This window comes from Sorex araneus, chromosome 6 (genome assembly GCF_027595985.1).
Source record: "Sorex araneus isolate mSorAra2 chromosome 6, mSorAra2.pri, whole genome shotgun sequence".
NCBI lineage: Eukaryota > Metazoa > Chordata > Mammalia > Eulipotyphla > Soricidae > Sorex > Sorex araneus.
Genome location: NC_073307.1, coordinates 13,338,520 through 13,362,808, shown reverse-complemented (window position 1 = coordinate 13,362,808; position 24,289 = coordinate 13,338,520). Strand labels below are relative to the sequence as shown.

Genomic DNA, 24,289 nt, shown 5'->3' with positions numbered 1-24,289 from the left:
CTTTTTGTAACCATAGGATATTCTTAAGAATGTGTAATGAACAGTTTTCCCTTTTGTGAATCAGTGCTTTGGGGAGTGAGAGAGCTAAAAAAATGTACCCACAAACCCAACATCTGCCTAGGTTTCCTCCTGTTTGCTTCTAGGAGTTTTATGTTTTGTATTTAGGTCTGTCCTTCATTTGGGGAAGCGGCTTGAAGGATGTAAGGTTTAGATCTGGTTTTGTTTTTATCAGGTTGGGGGGAGGGGGCATGGATGGGGTTGCTCTACGCTCATTCATTGAAAAGACTCTACTTTTTTCATTAGTTTCCCCCCCCCTTTTATTCAGTTTATTTATTCAGTTTATTTTCCATGGGATTCTTGGATTGCTTTTTGAATCAGAAGGTGACTTCAAGTTTGTTTCTTTGGGAGTCTTTGGCCTAGTAAAGTACAGAAATGAGGGCTACTGAAGTGAGTAACTACAAACTTATATGACTTTCTCCAGTATATTTACTCTTATGGATACATAATATCTATTTGAGACTTCAACATAACCAAGAGACTTCACTGACAGTCAATCTAAGAGCAAGGTGGTCATTTTTTTTTTCTTTAAAATTACAAATCATGGGGCTGGAGCAATAGCACAGTGGGTAGAGCGTTTGCCTTGCACACGGCTGACCCGAGTTCGAATCCCAGCATCCCATATGGTCCCCCGAGCACCGCCAGGAGTAATTCCTGAGTGCATGAGCCAGGAGTAACCCCTGTGTATCGCTGGGTGTGACCTAAAAAGCAAAACAAAAAATTACAAATCATTAAAAGTATATTCTTTAGGGTTTAAGTTTGTCATGTGACCTAAGAGCTTCAGTGTCATACTTGAGAATTTCCTGGGCAATGTACAGAAACTTGGGCTAAAGATAAGATCATTTCATTTAAAGTCATTCTTCAAATGGGCTGGCATTAAAAATTGGTACCAGAAGTGGAAAAGCAAGTGAATTGTTAAATTGGAAAGTCATTCCCACATCAGAATGTGGCCCCGCTGGCCACATTAGTTGGGACCGAACAAGTGATACCTTGATCATTTTACTGGCTGTTTCTACTTGAATGATGTGGTACATGAATGTAACTATGGTCAGAAATATGGGTGTTTGAGGAGGAAACTATTTGCTTCTTTTAAAGGTCACTTGTGTTTTAAGAACAAAGTCCTCTATTTATTTCGTGCCATAAAAATATGGTTGGACTCACTTCATGCTCTCTTATTTGTTCAACTTAATGTTCTAAACCCTAACTTCTTGACCCCTACCTTGTCTCAGAGTTAGCGTTGGAGTCACTTTCAGCGAGCTGGTCTGTCTGCTTCTCATGAACAAAGAATATATTTTCCTTTTATGATAAATGTTTGTCAGATAGGGTTTTTCTGGTATTTCTCAGATAGGTCTTCATGCAAAACTATTTTGAAGTTTGAGGCTGCCCTTTAAGAGTTGAATTTGTTTTGTTTTAAGGATTCCTTGGGACTTGATCGATCCGACTTAGCATTGTAAATTTCTGTCAATGTTTTACTAAAGTTATGTTAAGCAAAATACATTCTAATTTCTGCAGAAATAGGAAATGACAGTGGTTTTTATTTTTCTAAAATTTTTCATGCATTCCTTCCTATGCTGGGGATTCCAGAAACTTTCAGTAAGTAGAATCTTCATTCTGTATCTATATTACCTATATCTCTAATAAAGAAATCTTATAACATTTTAATTTTATTCTGAAATATATGTCCTACCTGGAACTTATTTAATGTTCTTTAAATATTTTTAACTGTTTTACTTTGTAAGGACTTTATGTTTTAGGCTTTGTTTTTCTTTAGCTATTTGGCTATGTAGTGAAGTTTTATTGTTATGATGCATGTGTTCTTAAAAATCTATGTGCTATGCAAAAATCACTCAGCAAAAACCACAAAGCTATGAAAAAGATGAGGCTTAGGGGCTAGATATGAGAGAACTTTATCAGTAACATCTAAAATAAAAGATAGAAATCTAACTGAAATGTTAGCACAGTTTATACATATATTAATGGCTAAGAAGTATGCAAATACTCTCATGAATATGTCCATTCCCTCTTAAAAAATATCCCAGTTTGCCTTTGGAATCACATCACAATCCAGAATTACATGTAATTTGAAGAATGTACAATTCATTGTAACTTAGGATGGAAGGAGCTTTAACTAAATCTCGCTGAAGGCTGTAGCACCTGAAATCGATATTTATATCCCAGAATGCATGTTCTGATTGGAGGAAAGTGACAGATATTTGAATGGGTTGTCTTTTTTTTGTATTTCCTTTGTGTTTTAGATCAGCTGGATATAGTTTTCCTGATTTTTGCATAAGTGAATGCAAAATTTGTGGTATTGTGACATATGTCCCTGATATACCTGCTACAATATTGGAACCAATCAACATATTTAGAACAAGTATTATAGCAGGGCAAATTAGATGAATTTTTGAAATATTTGTGGATTAGGACTTTAGAAATGCCCTGCTTAAATTGCTTATTAAACCCAACATGGCATTCACGTTAAGAGCTCTTAAGAAAAATTATCTGGAGCATTTTTCTTATTTGTGGCATAGTTTCAAAATACTCACACACTCGTATGTTGACCCTTGTCTAATATATATGTATACATACATACATATATAAACATATACACATACAAACATGTATACATACATACATACATATTTGCACATGTATATGCATGCATGTATCACTGTATCACTGTCATCCTGTTGCTCATCAATTTGCTCGAGTGGTCACCAGCAACGTCTCCATTGTGAGACTTGTTATTGTTTTTGGCATATTGAATATGCCACGGGTAGCTTGCCAGGCTCTGCCGTGCAGACGAGATACTCACGGTAGCTTGCTGGGCTCTCCGAGAGGGATGGGGAAATCAAAGCCGGCTTGGCCGCGTGCAAGGCAAATGCCCTACCTGCTGTGCTATTGCTCTAGCCACACATGCATATATACAAACATGTATGTACATATAGATACATACACAAATAGATGTATATATGCACACATGTATTTACATTTATGTGCATATATGTATATTTTATATATATGTATATTTTAAAGTTTATTTATATTTTATATGTATATTTTTTATTTTTTATTTTTTTGCTTTTTTTTTGGGGGGGTCACACCCAGCGATGCTCAGGAGTTACTCCTGGCTTTGCACTCAGGAATTACTCCTGGCGGTGCTTGGGGGACCATATGGGATGCCGGGGATCGAACCCGGGTTGGCCGCGTGCAAGGCAAACGCCCTACCCGCTGTGCTATCGCTCCGGCCCCCAATTTATATGTATATTTAAATATACACACAAATGTATATTTTAAAGTTTATATGTATATAAACTTTATGTATATATGTATATAAACATATACATATGTATATATATGCATATATGTATATTTTAAAATTTACTTTTGCTTTGTGGCATACCAGTGGTGATCAAGCTCTACTTTCACTGTTTTTCTGGGGGACCATGCAGTTAAGCTGGTGCTTAACTCAGGACTTTTATTCTGTACCATTGGTTTGCTTCAATATTTTTATACAAGGATACATGAAAGTTGAGTCTCTATCTTCAGCTTAGTGTGAACTGGGAGTATGGGTGTGCAATTTCTGACTTTCACTAAGGTGTATCTACCTATCTAATTAAGTGCTACATATATTCACTTTATTGTAGAACTCCAGGAAGATTTATATCTTACAAATCTTAAACCTTACACCTGAAACCTCCTTCCTCTCTTCTTTTTTTTTTAAATTATTTTTTAATTAGTGAGTCACTGTTAGGGTTACAGATACAGATTTACACATTTTTGTGCTTGTGTTTCCCTCATACAGTGTTTGTGAGCCTATCCCTCTACCAGTGTCCATTCTCCACCACCAATGAACCCAGTATCCCTCCCACCCCTCAGTCCCATCCCCCCACCCCGCCTCTGTGGCAGAGCATTCCATTTTGTTCTCTCTCTCCTTTTGGGTGTTGTGGTTTGCAATAGGGGTATTGGTACATCTATACAATGGAATACTATGCAGCTGTTAGAAAAGATGAAGTCATAAACTTTGCATACAAGTGGATCAACATGGAAAGTATCATGCTAAGTCCAATACCCCTTCCTCTCTTCTTCCCCAGCCCTGGTAACCACATTCTTTTTTTATTTTGTGAATTTGATTGCTTTGACTGCTTGTGTTGTGGAGTCAGTAGTTAGCTGTCTTACCATGATTGGCATGGTAATTTCATGGCATTTCAATTAGCACAATTCTTTCAGATTTCATCGATGTCTTATGGGACAGGATTTCTTTCATTTTATAAAGAAAAATATTAGCCCCTTGTATGTTTGGCTTATCTATTTATCCAGCCCTTGGTCATTTGGGTTTTCTCTGCTTCCGATGCCTAGTTCTGTTTTATGAACACAAGTGTGTAGTTAGTGCTTTGAGACCCTGTTTTCTTTTGGCTGGACAGGCGAAGTGAGAATCCATCTGGGTACTTAGGTTACTGGATCATAATACTGCATCTGTGTTTCAGTTTCTCAAGGAACTATTCATTCTGTTTCCTCAGTGATCACATCATTTTACAGTTGCACCTATAGTGTGAAAGTGGTTGAATTTCTTCACATTCCCCAGCACTTGTTATTTTCTGTTTGTGTGTGTATCTGTGTGTGCATGCATGTGTGGCCCTAGTTTTCTGTGTGTGTGTGTGTGCTTGCATTTGTGTTTTATGTAGTAGGTATCATAATGGTTGTGAAGGATAGATAATATCCCTATTATTTATTCAAAAACTGTTAATCACCAAACATGTGACTGACCAAATGTTCATATGACCAAATGTTCAAATTAAACATGGATAAAGATAAAATTGTTGCTGATTTTTGAGTGATACCAGACTTAGATGAAAATGCCTTAAAGGATTTTCTTGGTGAACTTGGACATTTGGATTAGCAGTACTCACTGGTGACTAGATGGACCAGCTAGACTGCATACAAAAACTAAAGCACCGGGGATGATGGATGACGTGGAGGACAGTCGCTCAGGCTTTACGTGCAGGAGTTCCAGTTTGACCCCCAGCAGCGCATGGAGCCCCGATCAATGCCAGGAGCAACGCTCAGCATGAGCCAGTCTGCTGTGGCCAGAGGATGGTCTCTGGTTGTGGCCTCAAAACATACAATAAAGCATACAATAAAGCATATAAAACATACAATAAAGCAAAACATACAAATAAAAATTAGATTGTTGAGAGTAGTGGGGAGAAGAGCCGCATACTGGGTACTAATCAGGTTGGATCAGGAGGGTCCTGTCCCTTTCTGGGTGTTGGACATGGCTGTGAAGATGGACAAACAGCAATTCCTCAGCAGACTGAGCCTGGGAACTGAGGCCTGTCAGTCAGGCAGCGGAGGGGCCTGCGGCTCTTTCCCCCCCACATCTATTTATTTATTTATTTATTTGATTAATTGAATGACTGTGAGATGGTTACAAAGCTTTCATGGTGGGATTTCAGTCATAAAATGATTGGCTTGCAGTTCTTCACCTGAAGAAGAGTAGAAGCAGAAGTAGCTCAGTCATCCTCTCCAGGCGCTTCAGAGCGTCGTCAAGTGGGAGTTGGCTGAAGGCTTGGCTGGTCTGTTTTAGAGCCAGAAAGAAAATCCACTTGGGAGTAGAGAGGGGCACGTTTCTGATCAGCGTGAGAAAAATCTTCCTGGCCCTCAGCAAGGGTGCCCGGGACAGGAAAGTGTTCAGGTGAGGCTTCCTGCGGTCGCCAGAGGAGGCTGGAGGCAGCGACACAGAACAGTGGGATGTGCCTTCTTTGGGGCATGAGAAACCAGGCAAAAGCCAGTTCTACATCTGCTCAGTCATGGTCCTGTTTGCCACCCACGCCCCATGTGACCCAGACTCAGACGATCCATCTCCCCGTTGGAGGCCTCTGGAACTTGGGGCGGTCTTAGTCGCAGAGAATCTACCTCTCTCCAACAGACCCCAAGATTTTAGCCCCTGCCCCCCATCTACCCGGCCTGGAGTCTTTGGACTTCCTGTTTCCCCTGAACTCTTAGCCTCAACATTAGTTCCCCACTCGTGTGACTCCTCTTTTACCGGCTGGGTCCCCACCTCTTTCGCCCATGCCCGTCCCAGGTGAGGCCTCTCTGTGCTCTTTGCACATGTCAGGCAGGCTGTGAGGGTGTTTGAGTTCCCCCTTCACCGAGTCAGGGCCCCACCAGCGACTAAATGTGGCTGATCTTCTGTTTGTCTGAAAGGAAAACTGTGGAGTCTCTCTGGGTGCCCCAGCTGCAGTGCTCATGGTCTTGCTTAGGAATTTGGGGGTGAAAGAATGAAAGAACTGAATGTGTGTATCTCCTCAAACTGCCTTTGCTCATCACCTCAATACGTGGTTGTAGAAACCTGATTCCGGTGGGGGTGTTAGGTTGAATTTCAGCACGAGGGGCTAGACCTCCTCCTCTCCCCTCTGCTTCTCTACATCTTCCCTTCTTCACCCCTCTTCCTTCTTTCTCCCGAGGGCCCCTTTCTTTCTCCTTTCCTCTTCTTTTTCCTCTCATTCCTCACTTCTGCTTCTTCCTCTTCTTTCCTCTCTTCCTCTCCCTCTTTTCTTGCTCTTGCACCAGTTAACTGTGCCCAGTGATTCTGAAGACTTTGATGCAGTGAATCATCATAGTAGTGCCCCATGATTTCCGTGTGGACATGCTTTACCCCCTCCCCCCATTCGACAAAGGAGACTCAAACATATTTTGTTTGATTTCTACACATTAGTCTTTTTGTTTACTTGTTCTAGCATTTTTTTGTATTTGTGCCAATCTCTTGATGCCAACCATCTGTTGATTCTTTAATATTACAGCAACACAGGCTCTGTTTGTATTGAGTCTCGGTTACATTTTTGTCTGCCAAGACCTTTTGCCTTTAGTATATAGTAAATTAAATGTGAGGACAATGGACAAGCTACAAGTCTCTTTATGAGCAGCTTGCTTTATTTGTAGGTGATTATTTGGATCTAAGCTATTGTGTGTGGTTACTTAGTTCTGGTCTGTTTTGGTAACAAATTGTAGCTCTAATTTATGTCTAATGTAAAACAGTGGATTTAATGAGCTCTCTCTGAACTTAAGCCTGTTACCTTCTGTAAGTCAAAAATCACTAGCCTGAGTGTAACTACTTTGCATACATTGGAGGCTCTCCAAACACTGCCGAAAGTTTGCATAAAATTCTACCTGAGGAATTCTGTTTTCTTTTTATATAAAGAAGATTAATGTTCATGGGCCTGAATAAATTCCATTGAATGATTTGGCCTCTAATTTCTTTACAGTATGATAAATGACTACTCCGAAGGACTTTGGTTCATGAAGAAGTTTTAAGACAGCTTAGATAATTAATGCGTTGGTGGGCATACTTATTACTTTTTAACTTTTGATTAACGAATAATTAAAAAAAAATCTTTCCTTCTTTCAGACCCTCGAGATCATTGACTCACACACATATTTCTATGCCTGTATTTAAGTTGGTAATTTTGTGTTTTCTAAACCTCAGACACTTTTAAATCCAAAGGAGATCTATTTGATATCCTGCTCTGGGCTTCTATATTGTCCCTAATTTGCATTTGAATAGGTGGCAAATATATGTAATTTGGAAAAGACCATAGATCTAAGCATGATGGGACCAAGCTTTGCCACCAGCCACCCTTCCAGGTCAAAGGGAGTGTGAGTAGTTGAAAATCTCTGTCCCTAAATACTCACTGTCAAGTAGGCTTAGCACATGTGGTTCTCTGTCCCCTGTTGATTGACATGGAGAACCTTTGTCCCCTGGTGACTGACAGGAGAATCTCTGTCCCATGCTAACTGACATGAAGGATCTTTATCCCCCGCTGACTGACATGAAGAATCTCTGTCTCTTGCTTGCTGACTGACCTGAAGGATCTTTGTCCCCTGCTGACTGACATGGAGAACCTTTGTCACCTGGTGACTGACAGGAGGATCTCTGTCCCCTGCTGACTGACATGAAAGATCTCTATCCCCTGCTGACTGACATGAAGGATCTCTGTCCCCTGCTGACTGACATGAAAGATTTCTGTTTCCTACTGACTGACATGAAGGATCTCTGTCCTCTGCTGACTGACATGAAAGAGTTCTGTTTCCTACTGACTGACAGAAGGATCTCTGTCTCTTGCTGACTGACCTGAAGGATCTTTGTCCCCTGCTGACTGACATGAAAGATCTCTATCCCCTGCTGACTGACATGAAGGATCTCTGTCCCCTGCTGACTGACATGAAAGAGTTCTGTTTTCTACTGACTGACAAGAAGGATCTCTGTCTCTTGCTGACTGACCTGAAGGATCTTTGTCCCCTGCTGACTGACATGGAGAACCTTTGTCCCCTGGTGACTGACAGGAGGATCTCTGTCCCCTGCTGACTGACATGAAAGATCTCTATCCCCTGCTGACTGACATGAAAGATCTCTGTTCCCTGCTGACTGACATGAAAGATTTCTGTTTCCTACTGACTGACATGAAGGATCTCTGTCTCTTGCTGACTGACAGGAGGATCTCTGTTCCCTGCTGACTGACAGGAGGATCTCCGTCCCCTGCTGACTGACATGGAGAACCTTTGTCCCCTGGTGACTGACATGAAGGATCTCTGTCTCTTGCTGACTGACCTGAAGGATCTTTGTTCCCTGCTGACTGACATGAAAGAGTTCTGTTTCCTACTGACTGACAGAAGGATCTCTGTCTCTTGCTGACTGACCTGAAGGATCTCTGTCCCCTGCTGACTGACATGAAGAATCTCTGTCCCCTGCTGACTGACATGAAAGATTTCTGTTTACTACTGACTGACCTGAAGGATCTCTGTTCCCTGCTGACTGACATGAAGGATTTGTTTCCTACTGATTGACATGAAGGATCGCTGTCTCTTGCTGACTGACCTGAAGGATCTCTGTTCCCTGGTGACTGACATGAAGGATCTCTGTCCCTTGCTGACATGAAGGATCTCTGTCTCCTGCTGACTGACATGAGGGATCTCTGTCCCCTGCTGACTGATAGATAGGAGGATCTCTATCCCCTGCTGACTGACATGAAGGATCGCTGTTCCCTGCTGACTGACATGAAGGATCACTGTTCCCTGCTGACTGATAAGAAGGATTGCTGTCCCCTGCTGACTGACAGAGGATCTCTGTCTTGTCTGACTGACATATGATCTCTGTCCCCTAGTGGTGAACATACATTTTATCTGACATATGACCTATCCCCCTTGCCATTGCCAGAGCACCTGCCAATATTCTGATTTCTCTTTTTGGCTTTTGGGCCACATTGGTTGTGCCCAGGACTTACTCGTAGCTGTGCTCAGGAACCAGTACTGATGAACTCGGGGGGACCACATGGGTCGCAGGGGTAAGACAAGTGTCCTATTCTCACTATGCAATCTCTCTAGCTCCGATAAAATTTATGTGGCTGCAAAACCTGACTTGAAATTACTTAAGGCTGTTTTGTTTTAATTTTTCTTCCCACCACTCTTTATACATTGGGTTGCAGAATTATGAATATGTTTGATTATGGGGTGTTCCAAAGGCTATAGAACCATGTCATGAAAAGCATAGTATATTCACCATATTACCTCTCTAAATGAAAATTTTAAGAATTCAACATCCCTTAGCATCTGGTTGAAGTACTGTGATGTTGCATAGGATCATTTCCAATTCCGGCTCAGATAAAAGCCCATGGGTTACAGACATTTCTTTAGAGGAGAACCTCTTAGGGTAGCCATAACAGGGCAGCTGTGCATGAGAAGCTTCGGATTTGAGAGCCAGTAGGGGACTCTGTTCATAAAAGTAAAATGTCATGTATATTCATGAAATATAACAGGATAAGATCCACATGCAGAGTTTGTCCTCACGAGCAGGAGTTCATTGCACACAGTGTCCCAATGTCTCCTGTCAACAGATTTGGAAGGTTAAGTTGGGGACCCAATGAGCCGGTTGTTGCAGTTTGTTATTGGTGCTTTTGCAGATGGTCAGAACACTTTGTCCTCTACACAGATGCTGGCTGGAGAGATCTCTGGATAAGGAAGGTAGTTTGTCACATTAGAGTTGAATGGCTTATCTTAAGAAGTAGTTTGTTTGGAGCCAGAGGGCACAGCTGGTAAGACACATGCCTTGCATGTGGCCAATCCTAGTTTGGTTCTGGAACCTTATATGGTCCCTCAAGTCCCATCAAGGGTGAGCCTTGAGCGCAGAACCAGGAGTAAGCCCTGAGCACTGCTGGGTTTGAGCACACACACACACACACACAAAAAAAAAAAAACCCTGAAAAGTATTTCCTTGGAAATAGCCCCAGATTTGTATTCTCTAGACCTCAAAACAGTGTTAAATAATAGCGAGTGTCAGTTTCCTAAGCTTCTCTTTATTGTGTTCTACATCTGTGTTTTTAAATGATTTCTTATGTCTTTGTCAGGTGAAAAATTAATTGAAAAATATTTGTGGTCTATAGTTTCCTTATGTGTAAAATTGTTAATGCAAGATTGATATCTAAGTCTACTTGTAAAAGAATATGCATGTGTTGCTCTATAGTAAAAATGGGAAAGCATAACTTAAGAGTTAAGATTTGGGGAAAGTGAATGAAATGGGAAATTTGGAAACATCATTAAGAATTTTCTAAGCACTGATTCTTACTGTTTAATTCAATAATTCACATCAAATTTCATAAAGATCTCTTCCCTGTTCTGTCTTCAAATAAGACTTGATTATTTATTTATTTGATTTTGGGGCTACACCTGGCTGTGTTTCTCCAGGGCTCACTCCTGGCTCTGTGCTAAGGGACCACTCATTGCAGGGGTTGGGTGACCTTGTAGGGTACCAGGGCTCAAACCTAGGTGGACTGCATGCAAGGGCAGTTCCCTTCCCGCTGCACTATTTCAGCTCTGTGACTGTAAAAAACTTAGTCATCAACCCACCTGAGCTCATTAGTCTTTCTGCAGTCTTTCCCCACTCACCCTGAACAGAGAATAGTCTGAGAATTGAGTGGGGAATTGAGTCCCACTCAGGCTTCTGATGTACACAGGTACACAGTGTGCTACAGGAAGTGGGCCTTATCTTCTGGAGCTGTGGTAATTGTTGCATATTAATAGCAAAACAAATGCAGATTGTGGTATCAGACTCATGTTTTTTTTGTTGTTGCCTATGAGAAATCATGCACATGGAGTGACTTAAAACATCACGCTTAAAAAGCAGACCTAAAGGAAGGTGTGTGTGTGTGTGTGTGTGTGTGTGTGTGTGTGTGAGAGAGAGAGAGAGAGAGAGAGACAGATAGACAGACAGAGAGAAAGAGGGAGAGAGAGACAGAGAGATACAGAGAGAGAAAGAGAGAGACAGAGGGAGAGAAACAGAGGCAGGGGTGGTGGCAGAGAGAGAGAGAGAGAGAGAGAGAGAGAGAGAGAGAGAGAGAGAGTAGCATGTGTTGGATGAGTCTGAACTTAGCTCGGCTGTTGCCTGAAAGGGCTGTATGCAGTCAGGTGGGCTGTCCTGCTTGTCGTGAGCCCCCACAGACATTTCCTATATCAGGGCATGGATTGTCGCTGGAAGGCCTTTGTGGTTTTTGCTATGGTTGCAAGATGCATGGTGATGGCATCGGAGCTTTGCAAAAAGAGGTTTATTCCTTGCAAGACTGGAGGGGACACAGCCATCTTGGAGCCACACAGTGAGTTGCAGAGAGGAGAGAACAAGCATGTGGACCTGGAGGTGTCCTGCCTTATTTGAATTGAGAATGGGATGCCTAGGATTTTACAGATTCCTTCTTGATCATTGAGTTTTTAAAAACAGAAGGTTGGGATGGACACTGTGGGGAGGGAAAAGCAAAGAACTCAGTGCAATAGCAGTAACCTAGTGCCCTCCCCTCTCCCCCGGCTAGCCCACAGTCCTGAGCTGATCTCAGAGGCTGCGTTTTGAGAGTGAGGATTAAGTGGCTGCAGGGCAGACTCAGAAACCCAGACGATTGAAGCCCCCGAGTCTGGAAAGAACCGTACTTCTCCCTGCAGCATGCTCAGAAGCAGCCAAGATTTCTTTTGGGGTGGTGGGGAGATTCCTAGTCCAGCCCACTTCCTGACCAGGGCATAGGATGGCAGTTGTGAGAAAATTGGATCCAGGGAAAAGCCTCTAGCGGATAACACGGTCAGCTGAAGTGTCTGTGTCCTAGCTTGGGGCGTGTGCCCTGCCAGGCCTTTTGTCGCCAGAGCAGTTCAGGGTGCCAGCCACCCTGGTGTGCAGCAGGAAGGTATTCCTCTGCCAGTGATCCTGCCTCCTGGCAATGCGACCCCTTGGCAGAATTCTAGAACATAAACTCCAGGAAGAGGAAAGCAAAGGACGTCGTGGCCCCTTCTGAGCCAGGCCTGCTGTTCCATTTGGAGCTTAGGAAGCCAGAGCGTCAGCTGGGATCGCAGAGTGAGAAAGCTAAGCTGCCAGGCAAGTGGAGAGGAGCTTCTTGGAGGAGACGTCTTTTCCCGAACTCCCGTTACTTGGAGAGTGCACAGCCAATGGCATGACAGAGCTAGGAGGAGTGTTAGGAATTCCTGCCCATTTGCTGGGTTAGATGGTGTCTATAGGAGAGTTTTGAGAGGTTTCTACTGTTTCTTTTGCTTGCATGTGAGTTAATATTGGTGGGTTTGTTTTTTTTTCAGGTGGAGGGCATGCCCTATTGTGCTTAGGGATTACTCCTAGCTCTGTGCTCAGGGATCACTCCAGGAGGTGCTTAGGGAACTGTATGTGGTGTCAGGGGCTGTAGTAGGCTCAGCTGCATGCAGGGCAAGTGCTTGTGCTCCTATACCATCTCTGTGGCCTTTGTTTTGTGACTATGTTATATTCTGGATGGGGTTTCATAAAGACAGAGATCTAGCTGAAAGCGAAAGAGCCAGGATTGCACCAATTCATGGACCCAGGATTGGAAGGTCCAGTGGCCAGAGCTGTGGGATGTAAGCAGATACACCTCAGCCATGTATGTGCACGTGTGTGCATGTGTGTGTTTCTAAGCATCAAAGTTGGCAAGCGTTTTAGAGTTCTCTCAGAAATCCACAGAATAAAACCATGCCCTTTTCCTGGAAAACTATAAATCAGGACATTTTACTTGTGATGATTCTTGCTAATTTCTGAAAATGTGTCTCTCTTTGGTTTAAATCTGACAATAGTGCGCTGTCAGAATTGATTACATGAGCACACTTATTTTTTTGTGTGCTCCAGAAGATAGCCTGAAGTCTGGTTAATTAAACGCTGGCGGCAAAAACATATGGCCTTACTTCACTTAAAAACAATTGCAGGAAGAATGTCTGTAAGTTAAATACAAAAATATGATGACATGTTGTACTCTGAAGACAAACATTGTCTAAATTTTAGTGCTTAAAACGATCTTTTTTGCAAAGCCTTGTTGAAAGACAGAAAGGAAAATTTAGTTTCTTTAATAAACAAGGCACATAGCCTGCATATTATGACTTTTCATTAAGGCTATTATTACTATCTTTTGGGGGAACAAACTATATTTCACTGCCATTGCATTTTACCATATGTTAAGTAAAATTCAGTTGATTGTATTTTGCAACATCTGGGGACATCTAATGGATTAACTTTGCCGTGGGAACCCTGAGGGCCCCTGTATAGAGACTGAAAAATTGCTCAGATATTCTCAGTGACTAAAGGAAAATAATAAGACAAGCCTTCTGAAAAACTAGCCAACAGAAATATAAGTTTTTCTGTCTGTAATTGACCCATCTGAACAAAGAAAATACTTACATGGAAGAAAAGAACATTTGTATCTATCTAATTTTTCGTTTTTATTTTCATTTCCCTGGTGGGTTTTCTCCTGTTGAGGTGAATCTCTTTGTGAGTTTTGGTTCTTTAGAGTGGAGAACAGAACGCACTGTGACAGATATTCTGCCTTGGAACCTGTAATCTGGAGAGACAAGAAGAGCCATAATCTATTGGATGCTCAAGGAGTGAGGCCAGCAGGGAAGACTACTTCATGAACGGAGGGGAGAAGGCAGCTGGAATAGAGAAGGGATCACTAAGAAAATGATGGCTGGAGGAACCAGTTGGGATGGGAGATGCATGCCGAAAGTAGATAATGGACCAAATGTGATGGCCTCTCAGTGTCTGTGCCCGAAAGTAGAGAGTATGGGGAATATTGTCTGCCATGGAGGCAGGGGGAGGGTGGGAAAGGGGGGGTATATCTGGAATATTGGTGGTGGGGAATGTACACTGGTGGAGGGATGGATGTTTGATCATTGTGAGATTGTAACCCAAACATGAAAGCTTGTAATATCTCACGGTGATTCAATAAAATTTAAAAAAATTTAAAAAAAGAAGTGAGGCCAGCAGGACCCAGAAGAGACCAACCCACCAGGTGACCCTGCAGCAAAAGGGCACAGTGGTCAAAGTATTAGGAAGAGAAGCCAAGTATGACAGTTTCCCCTTTCATATCAGGGGTTTGTTCTCATTCCTATGCTCACGGCTTATGTCTGAGAAGGTCCCTTCATGAGAGGCTCAGGCATGTGATGGTCTTCCACAGACTCTCACCGAGACACTTGAAAAGAGTCCAGGAAATGTCAACAAAGTGAGAATGGTGTTTGGAAACTCATTTTGACAGGGAAAAAAAAGAAAAAACACACCTGGCTTCAGAGGTTAGATGTTGAATGTGACGCTCTGAGGAATTTTGAACCTTCCTTATTTGTTAGACTGTAAAAATGTTCAACTTAAAGTAGATAAACTGACAGTCCTTATGGTGGCCATGTGCCTGGTTGACTTATTTCAAAGAGGTAAGATGGACTCTATTCTTTTTGAATATGTCCAGGTAGTTCAGTGAGGAGTATTCTGTGCTGGTGGTAAGAAGATGACAGTTATGAGATCAGATACCCTAATAGTCCACAAAAATGGAATGACCGGCTCTCTCCTCTTGAAAGGTGGCAAGAACGAGCAGCCTGCAAAGACTGTGTAGAAGTTCTTTGGGTACAGATGTTTAGAATGATATAAAGGACGACATCATCATCATCATCATCATCATCATCATCATCATCATCATCATCAGCCCATTGATCGTCAAATTTCTCGATTGGTCTCAGTAACGTCTGTTTTTCCTAGCCCTGAGATTTTAGAAGCCTCTCTTTACTCGTCCTTTCCAATAGTGCCACATACGATGCTCTTTCAGGGTCAGGGGAATGAGCCCCATTATTGTTACTGGTTTTGGCATACGAATACGCCACGGGGAGTTTGTGAGGCTCTCCCATGTGGGCAGGAAACTCTCCGTAGCTTGCCAGGCTCTCCCAGAGGGAGAACTAGGCCATAAGATGTCGCGCAACTGCTTCATAAAGGATGTAAGCTCTCTTAAAAAATAAAAACATTACATCAGGACTTGAGAAATACTACAGTGGGGAGGGTGCTTGCTTAACATGTACTGACCTGGCTTCCATTCTCTTATACCTCCAGGTGTATGTTTGAGCACAGAAACCGGGAGTAAGTCCTGAGCCTCACCAGTTGTGCTCCCAAACCCAAAAAACAAAACAAAAGACATCTAACAGGAGTGTGCTGGTCGCTTGACTTTCTAGCTGTGTGTTGATAGAGCTGTTATGAACATATAAGCAGTGGTAAATCAGGATATAAATATGGATGTATTGAAAGTGACAGTTTCCGTAAGAATTTTCATGCGAGACTAAGTTTTTTATTTTCTTACACCAAAATGCACTGTGAGAAGCAACAGTAGGGGACCAGAAAGTGTTTGCGTGCATCCACTAGGACAGGAAAATGAGTTACTAATATTGAGTAATTGAATATAGTTGAGGCCCAGAGGCCTGGGGGAAAAAGCTGAATTACATAAAAAACAAACAAAGCCCCTGGTAAAATGTGCTTACTGTAATAAGTCGCAGAGAAATCACTGCTTTTTTCCCATCTCTGAAAGAAATCACCGCAAATGGAACACATCTGACAGATACTGTGCTTGGTCCTGGGTCGCAGATGAGCGGGAAAGGGGGCTATTTCCTGGGTGTACTGTCACACCTGGGGCTGAGATCCACCACTGCCACGCACCGCGTTGTTTTCCTGTGTGAAACTAGTTGCCGTGTGTCTAGTTAAGCAGCAGGCAGAGATTTTACTTCATAATTCTTTGGTTGGCTGGTCTGGGGATCACACTTGGCAGTGCTCAGGGCTTCCTCCTGGCCTTGCGCTCAGGGATCACGCTTGGTGGGCTCTGGGGACAAAATGCGGTGCCAGGGATCAAAGGTGGGCCCCGGCTGTGTGCAAGGCAAGTGCCCTCCCCACCGTACTATCAACACAGCCCCAATTTTTGTTATTTCTCTATTGTGAAGTTTTTGCTTTGTTACCCCTTTCCCCGCCCTTTCATCACACGTTTTTTTGTAGTGGTGACAGTGTGTGTGTGTGTGTGTGTGTGTGTGTGTTAGGGCACTCGGGGAGGTGTTGGCGATGCAGAGGTGGTGTTATACATGCTTGGTTCCAATGCTCGAACACAGTCTGGGTGCAGTGCCTGCCAGGGGGCTAGGTGCCACTGGCACCCATGCCAATGACAGGCTGTGGTGCTCGCATGCACACACCTGCCTTGTGCTGGAGGTTGTTCTGTGGGGAGGAGGGGGTGGGTGTCTCAGCTCAGCAGCCGGGCTGTACTTGGTGCTTGTGGGCAGCTCCGAGACTCAAACTCCTCATGCTCAGGGCCCTCACGTGTGCAGTGCGGGGGCTTTCGGCCTCTCAGCCATCCCTGGTGCCCAGCAGCTGGAGATTTTCAACGTCAGATCCCTTGAGAAGGGTTTTATTCTTTTAGGGTCTTTGCTTCATTCAGCTGTTTGTCAGACCCAAGAGTTTTGTCGCTGTAGCTGGGGATGAAGCTCGATGGAGATGTTGTCTCCGAACTAGTCAAATGACTCGTTGATGGGCTTTTAGGGAAACGTGTTCCGTGTCTTCTCTAGAGGTGATGTGGCAGGTCCTGTGTGTTTCACAGCAGTGCTGTAAAGGCACACTGGCGGCTCTGCTCAGCGGTGAGGGTTTGGCATTGAGGGTATGTAGGCGTCAGGGCCGTTTTCCAGTACCTTCTCTTCCAGTGGATCTTCTCCACATGAGTATTATTCACTGTCACTGTTATCCCGTTGCTCATCGATTTGTTTGAGCAGGCACCAGTAACGTCTCTCATTGTGAGACTTATTGTTACTGATTTTGGCATATCCAATACGCCATGGGGAGCTTGCTAGGCTCTGCCATGCGGGTGCGATACTCTCGGTAGCTTGCCAGGCTCTTCGAGAGGGGTGGAGGAATCCACCACAGATCAACCACAACACACCTAAAAATAGGAGATGTAAAACTGAGGTCACTGCAGTCCTGAAATGTTCTTGCATCAGTTTCAGTTATCGAGAAGGAAATTCCTACTTTGGGGCTGGGTCCTGGCATTTCATTGATGACCAGGAATGGCCAGTTGAGAGGCGTTGGCCCAGCCGGGCTTGGCGGGAACGTGGCTGCAAGGAGATGTATTCACTGTATTGCTTCACTGCATTGCTCCCTGGCTGATGGGTGTTGAGGTCCCACCGAGTCTGGCTTTGCAGTACATATAGCAGAAGGGGTCAGAGGACAAGTGTTTGGGTGACGCCTCCCACCGACTTCCTGGACTGACTGTTCTTGTCCCTCTGTCCCAATACCCACCACTTTGTCTGTGGTTCTTTCTTTCCCAGCCCATTTACCTCCCTGCTGTTCCACAAACCTACCTCAGACCCCTCTGCTCACCTCTCTTGCTGCCCATTCTTCTGATATGCTGCTCTCTGGCCTCGGCGTGGTGGCCAGCTCGTCCTCCTGGCCCCTGCTTTGGTCTGCTTGGCTGCCCTTGTCTTTACCATGCTTAGCATTCTGGGAGCTGTGCTGTGTGCTGGACACTTGGTTTTTAATCTTTTAAAGCAATTAGATATCATTGAGATAGGGCACTCTCTTTATAGCAGTTATGCAACGTACTGGTCCTGTAGTTGTATTGAGAGGAATCTAGTGAGCACCAATGTCTAGAATAGTTAGACATTTTTTCCCCCTTGTGGTGAACATTTTTAATATCTACTTGCATAGAAACTTTCAAGTCTATTAGGCTGTATTCTTTCATTTATTTATTTATTTTCATTTTCATTTTTTTAACTGAGTCATGGTTGGAGCCATAGCACAGAGATTAGGCGGTCGCCTTTCACGTGGCCGACTGGAGTTCGATTCTTCCACCCCTCTCGGAGAGCCCAGCAAGCTACTGAAAGTATCGAGCCCGTGCGGCAGAGACTGGCAAGCTACCTGTGTGTATTGGATATGCCAAAAACAGTAACAATAAGTCTCTCAATGAGAGACGTTACTGGTGTCCGCTCAAACAAATCGATGAGCAATGGGATGACAGTGATGACAGTGACAGTGATAACTAAGTCACCATGAGATACCAGTTTTAAAGCTGTTCATGCCCGGGTTTCAGTCACACAGTGATCTAATATCCTGCCACCAGTGTCCATTTCCCACCACCAATGATTTCTGTTTCCTTCCCACCACCCGCTCAGCCACCCAGCCTGCCTCTACTAAGCCTTATTCTTAACTCTAGTCACCAGCCAGTATGTCACAACCTAATACATGATTTATTTGATAGCTGGGAGACTCTACTTGTAAACTCTTTGGCCCATTTTGTCCCACGATCTCACCTCTGGCAGGCAACAGTGCTCTGTGTATCACTGAACTGTGATCCTTCCTTTCTTGTTTATTCATTGTTGTTTTGTTTTTGTTTTTGTTGGTTGTTTTTTTGGCCACTCCCACCAGTGTTTAGGGGTGACTCTTGTCTCTGCACTCAGGGATCACTCCTGGTGGGCTTGGGGGTCAGATGGGATGCTGGAGATCTGGGTTGACTGTGTGCAAGGCAAGCGCCCTCCCTGCAGGACTGTCACTATGGCCCTCATTATTGTTTCTGACCTGGCATGTCAGTGAATTCTTGTGGTATTTGTGTTTTTCTGGTGACTCCTTTCACCAGGCATAACTCCCTCAAGGTCTTTCCATGTGGCTATAATTGTTCAGATTTCCCTTTTTGTGACTGAATAGTATTCCATATTTTATTTTATTTTATTTTATTCCATATCTCCATAGTATCGCCCATGTTTTCTACATGCTTGTCCATTCATAAAGACTTAGGTGTCAGGCTATCTTTGCTGAGTCCACTGAACGATTGTCAGAACCTCAAGAAGTACCAGTGACCAGGACTCGGTAAATATTCATTGAATGAATGAGTGATCATCTAAACATGGCATGAAAATATATACCTTATTTGGCTGTCTCTGCGTGAATTTTGTAAAATCAAAAGTTGGAGATCTGGAATTTGTTTTTCCCTTCACAAGTCTGCAATGAGCAATTTGGGCCTAGTATTCGTCTTATTTGGTGCTGTAGGTCTGGGGTGGTGCTCACTCATTCCTGTCCCCTTTCTCTTGGATTCCAAGTGCATATAATTGCACAGGAGAGTTGGCCGGAAACTGTCATATGTTTGCTAATGGAGCAGATACCCAGTAACGTACGGTAGGGGAGGAAGAAGGTGTGAGGAAGCAACTTAGATCCAGAGATGTAGACTGGAATTGATGTCAGCTGGATTCAGGCATCCCTAGTAGATCACTGCTTCTTTGACTGGTAGTGCCCTCCCTCCAAGTGAAAACAGAGTGCTCTGGCTCAGGGTATGACTCAGAGAGCAGAGAGCCCTCCTCTGTCCTCAACTGACTGGGAGCAGGCCTTGAAAAGCAAACTGGGGTGAAAAATGTGAAACTCTGGCACACTGGGTATCAGATTCCACTACTTCGATTCAAAAACTCTTCTTGTATAGGAATTTTTCAGTAAGTCAGTGAGAGAGTCGTTGAATGGTTGGATGACTCCTGCTCTCATTATCATCATCATCATCATCATCATCATCATCATCATCATCATCATCATCATCATCATCCCGTTGATCATCGAATTTCTCGAGCAGTCTCAGCAACCTCTCCATTCGTCCTAGCCCTGAGATTTTAGAAGCCTCTCTTTACTCGGCCTTCCCAACGATGCTGCATTGGAGGCTCTTTCAGGGTCAGGGGAATGAGACCCAGCTTGTTACTGGCTTTGGCATATGAATACACCATGGGAAGCTTGCGAGGCTCTCCCATGTGGGCAGGAAACTCTTGGTAGCTTGCCAGGTTCTCCCAGAGGGAGAAGTAGAGACTCCTGCTCTACCATCCTCAATTGGGAAGTGAGCCCAGTGCCCTTCTCTGTGTGGGAAAAAAAGGGGGGGGAGGATCGCCACAACCATGTTTGTTTCCCCAAATAAGGCAGTTGCAGGGCACATTAAAATATTCCTATAAAAATGACTTTCGACCAGAAAAGAGCTCTCAGCACCGGATGTTTCTGAGAGTTGATTGCACTTGTGAGTCATCTAGACATCTGCCAAAGGAAATAGTAGGCTCTGTCTGGACATACGTTTTGGGAGGAAGAATGCACGTTAATCCAGCATCTACTCAACACCAGCCGGTTAGAAAGGCATATGTAAGGCTGAGATATATGTAGCTTCGTGGTAGAGTGCTTGGCCCTGGGTTTGAGTTCCTCTCCCTTAAGGAAATGGAAAGGCACATGAAAAAATATATGTCCTACCCTTGGTCTAGTTAATATGACTCTTACTGGCTTCTGGTATCAACTCCAGCCTCTTATGTTGCAGGTCCGTGGAAACAAGGGCGAAGTTCTATACATTTTGGATGCTACCAACCCGCGACACTCCAATTGGCTTCGCTTAGTTCACGAGGCACCATCTCAGGAGCAGAAGAACTTGGCTGCCATTCAAGTGAGCTTATTTGCTTCTTATTTGTACTATGCATCACGAGGGGAATGGACTAATTTATAACTGTACTCCCTGTTTTAAATTTATTTCCCAATGACCTGCTTCAAATAACAGTAACTAACTCATAAAAAACAGAAATCTCATCTCGTCAGCATATGCAGGCAAGGGCAAGCCCAGCTGTAAATTGACACCAGATCACTCACTTTATGGGAATTCTTGAGGGAATGAATTACACGCTCTGATATTGTCCTTGGCAGGTCTTGCTTTCAAGTACTTTTAATTCATTCAGTGAGTGTTTATTGATCGTTTTTTTATTATTATTATTTGATGGTCTATTTGGCTCATAGCACGATATTCTGGGCTATTATTTGGGAAACGCTTCCTGGAGAAAGTTTGCTTGGGTATATCCCTATGGCTAGACTTCATACCCCGCTTTAGAGGTGGAGTATAGTAGGTTCCTGCAGTGCAGGACAACCAATAGGAACTCTTTCCCCTTGGAGAGAAACTGAGCGAGAGACCTAGAGGTCTTATAATAAACTAGAGGTTTATTATAAGAAGTTGCCTCACATGCTTATTATGAAGTGTGTTAAGTCAGAAATCTGCAAAGCCAGTTCACAGTTGCTCCGAGTCCAAAGCCACAGGCCAGGAAAGGAGAAAGAGCTAATCCATAAGACGGACCACAGAACCGAGGCGACCAGAGGGTGGGGGTGGGGCAGTGGCGGAGAGAAGTGTTTCCCCCGCGGAGGGATATGGGCACTTGTCAGCATTGCGAACTGAAGCAGAAACATGCACCTTAGTGACATAAACCAGAAAAGAACAAAAAGAAAATCTCTCATGTCTCAGTTTCACGGTTGAGGTCCCGCAGGCGGCTGGGGAGGCAGGAGAGCCCCCGGGCCCGCATCAGAGGCTGTGGGGTCAGAGGCACAGATGTTCCCCTTTGAAGACCACTGGACAGCTGGAAGCTTCTTTCACTTAGGAGGGTCTCCATTGATTCCGTTCGGGCCCACCCACATTGTGCTTTGCTTCGCCCCCTATTCAGATGTTAATCTTCCACCAAAAGCACCCTCACAGAAGCACCCCAAATAATGTCTGTGAACAAACATCTGGGTAACTTGTGACCCATCAAGTTGACACAGAGGTAGCCATCCCAGGTAGGAACCAGGTTTAGTGCTGCTCTGTATGTCACCCGAGACTCTGGTATGAACTGTGAGTTGCACTTGTGAGCTCCCAGTGGGCTTAAATATTAGCAAGAAGAAGATCTAAGCTAAGAAGTTCTTGGAGGGTCCCTCTCCGTGAAACTTAGTGATAAGGTGATTAAGAGAAGGAGGAAATATTAGTTCTGGTGGGGATTTGATCGTGGATCCTAAACCACCAAGGAACCTAATCTGGTCGATAGAAACAAAAGGGAAGGCAGGAGAACAAGGAAGCTCACATTTGCTGAGTTGAGGTGTGTGTGTGTGTGTGTGTGTGTGTGTGTGTGTGTGTGTGTGTGTGTGTGTGCCCCGCTTGTGTGTGTGCACGCACATGCACGTGATCTAGAAGCTCTGCATACTTTGTGTCATTTATACATTAAAACTTGAGAAGTTAATAATTTGCTGACAGTTATGCTGATTTTGCTCAATTACGAGTATAAAACCAATAGTGGCAGGAAGGAAAATGCACAGAATTCGGTTTTAAAGTAGCCAGAAAACACAGTCATGTAAAATATTCCATTTCCTGCCATTACTAGCTAACCAGAATTTTTCATTACAAATAAGTATTGTGTATCCAATATGATTCCTGTCCCTTTTTGTATGGATAAATGAAAGATGACTCTTACCAAAGGTCTGGGTTGGAATGGAAAATAGGTTCTTTTGGCAGCCAGAGATATTTGACCCAGGTTTAAAATAATTCATGACATGCATTGATCCAACCACAAATTTAAACCTAGTAATTTTTTTAATGAGTAGACTTGAAATTTTTTCCTCTATTTACTATATTTCCTGGGCTTCTGGGGCAAACTTACCTCACGGAATTTTCAGTTCTATCACTGTTTTATTTAAACACTTGCTTTAAATGTTTCATTATAAATGCTACTCATTACAAAATTGCCTCTAGAACTATGACATTCACCTTAGACAAATTCATTGTTATATGTTTGTTGTTGTGTTTTACAGACTATTATTGTTTTTTAACTGGATTTTTCTCTCTAAATGCTTAAATAATCATTTTATGGTTTGTGGGTTTTTTAAAAATTCCTTTAGTTTGAGAAATTTCTTCCTATTACCTGTTATTTCTCTATTATCAGTAGCTCTCCCACTTCTGCCAAGCTATCTAGGTGTTTCGCTTGGGAGTGCCTTCTCATTTCCTCAGGTAATCTTTATTTGAGAGATGCTTTTGTACATTTGTTCAAACTGACTCTTTTAGTGAGTCAAACTTTGTGTCAGTGTTTATCTTCAGCTTTTACTACCTACATCTGCCACTCTGCACTTCACTTAGCTATCTGATCATATTGAATTGTTTACACTTCTATTTTTCAGTGATTTCTAGATTTCTAAGACTTCCCCAGTTTTCACGCTCATTCAGTGTATTTACTGCAATGCATTATTCTTTTATATCAGCTGCGCTTCTTTCCCTGAAGGAAAATGGAGATCTACCAAAGATGACATTTGCCAACTTTGTGGCACCCAGAAATTAGTATTTGGTATCTTCATGATCTATTATCACTAAATGTTTGAACTATCAAAGTATTTTTGTATACCTCTATTCCCTGGGCCCTATAAAAATTTTTCAGTCAAAAAGGGGTTCACAAAAAGCATTTCCAGATTTTGTACTTGAATTTAATACCTGTTTAGAGGCCACCGAGAAGGTCCTTTGGCACAGAAGAGATGGGAGTGCCTTTAACCCCTCTTCACACTTTTCTGCACTTTCCTGGGTAGGAAGTGTTCCTGCCATATTCCTGCCGTAGCGCCCCACGTGCCTCTTTCTAGCTCCCTGGAGGCGTCATCTTTCTGACGGGAACAGTAGCTGGAGTAGCAGATTGCACAGGGTTCAAAAATCACATTGGGGATGGGGGCAGAGAGCATCCTTCTGGGTCCCCCAGTGATGGCCGTCTTCTGATTGGTGGGGCTCCCCTCTGGAGGATTGCATTCCAGAAACATTGAGTTGGTAAGAGAAGATCGTAATGTTTCCTGCATAACATTATGAATCACTTGCATTCCAAATTGCATCTGAAATTTGGGGTATTCAGGAAATTTTTTATTTGCTCAGTATGTCCCAGGAGTGGAGTAAATGAGAAACACTTGTGGCTATGTGGCTTTACTTGGTGGAAAACGTCAATACTTGGTCCAATTTTTTTGGACAAGGGATTAAGAATTTGAGGTCTGTTTTGGCAGAGGGTTGGAACTCCTTCTTGGAGACTTGATTGTATTTAGAGTTTTGCAATTTATTTGATTTTGGGGAAATTTGCTTTGGAAATGATGATT

At 43.3% G+C, this 24,289-nt stretch overlaps 1 protein-coding gene across 1 annotated transcript in view; it reads left to right on the top strand.

The window, feature by feature from the left end:
• The window catches only part of PRDM5 (PR/SET domain 5), a 173,195-nt gene that overhangs the window by 28,207 nt on the left and 120,699 nt on the right, over positions 1-24,289 (top strand). Inside the window, exon 3 of the mRNA XM_055142408.1 lies at positions 20,706-20,828. Within this exon, the coding sequence (XP_054998383.1) occupies positions 20,706-20,828 (123 nt within the window). The remainder of the gene's footprint in view (positions 1-20,705; positions 20,829-24,289) is intronic.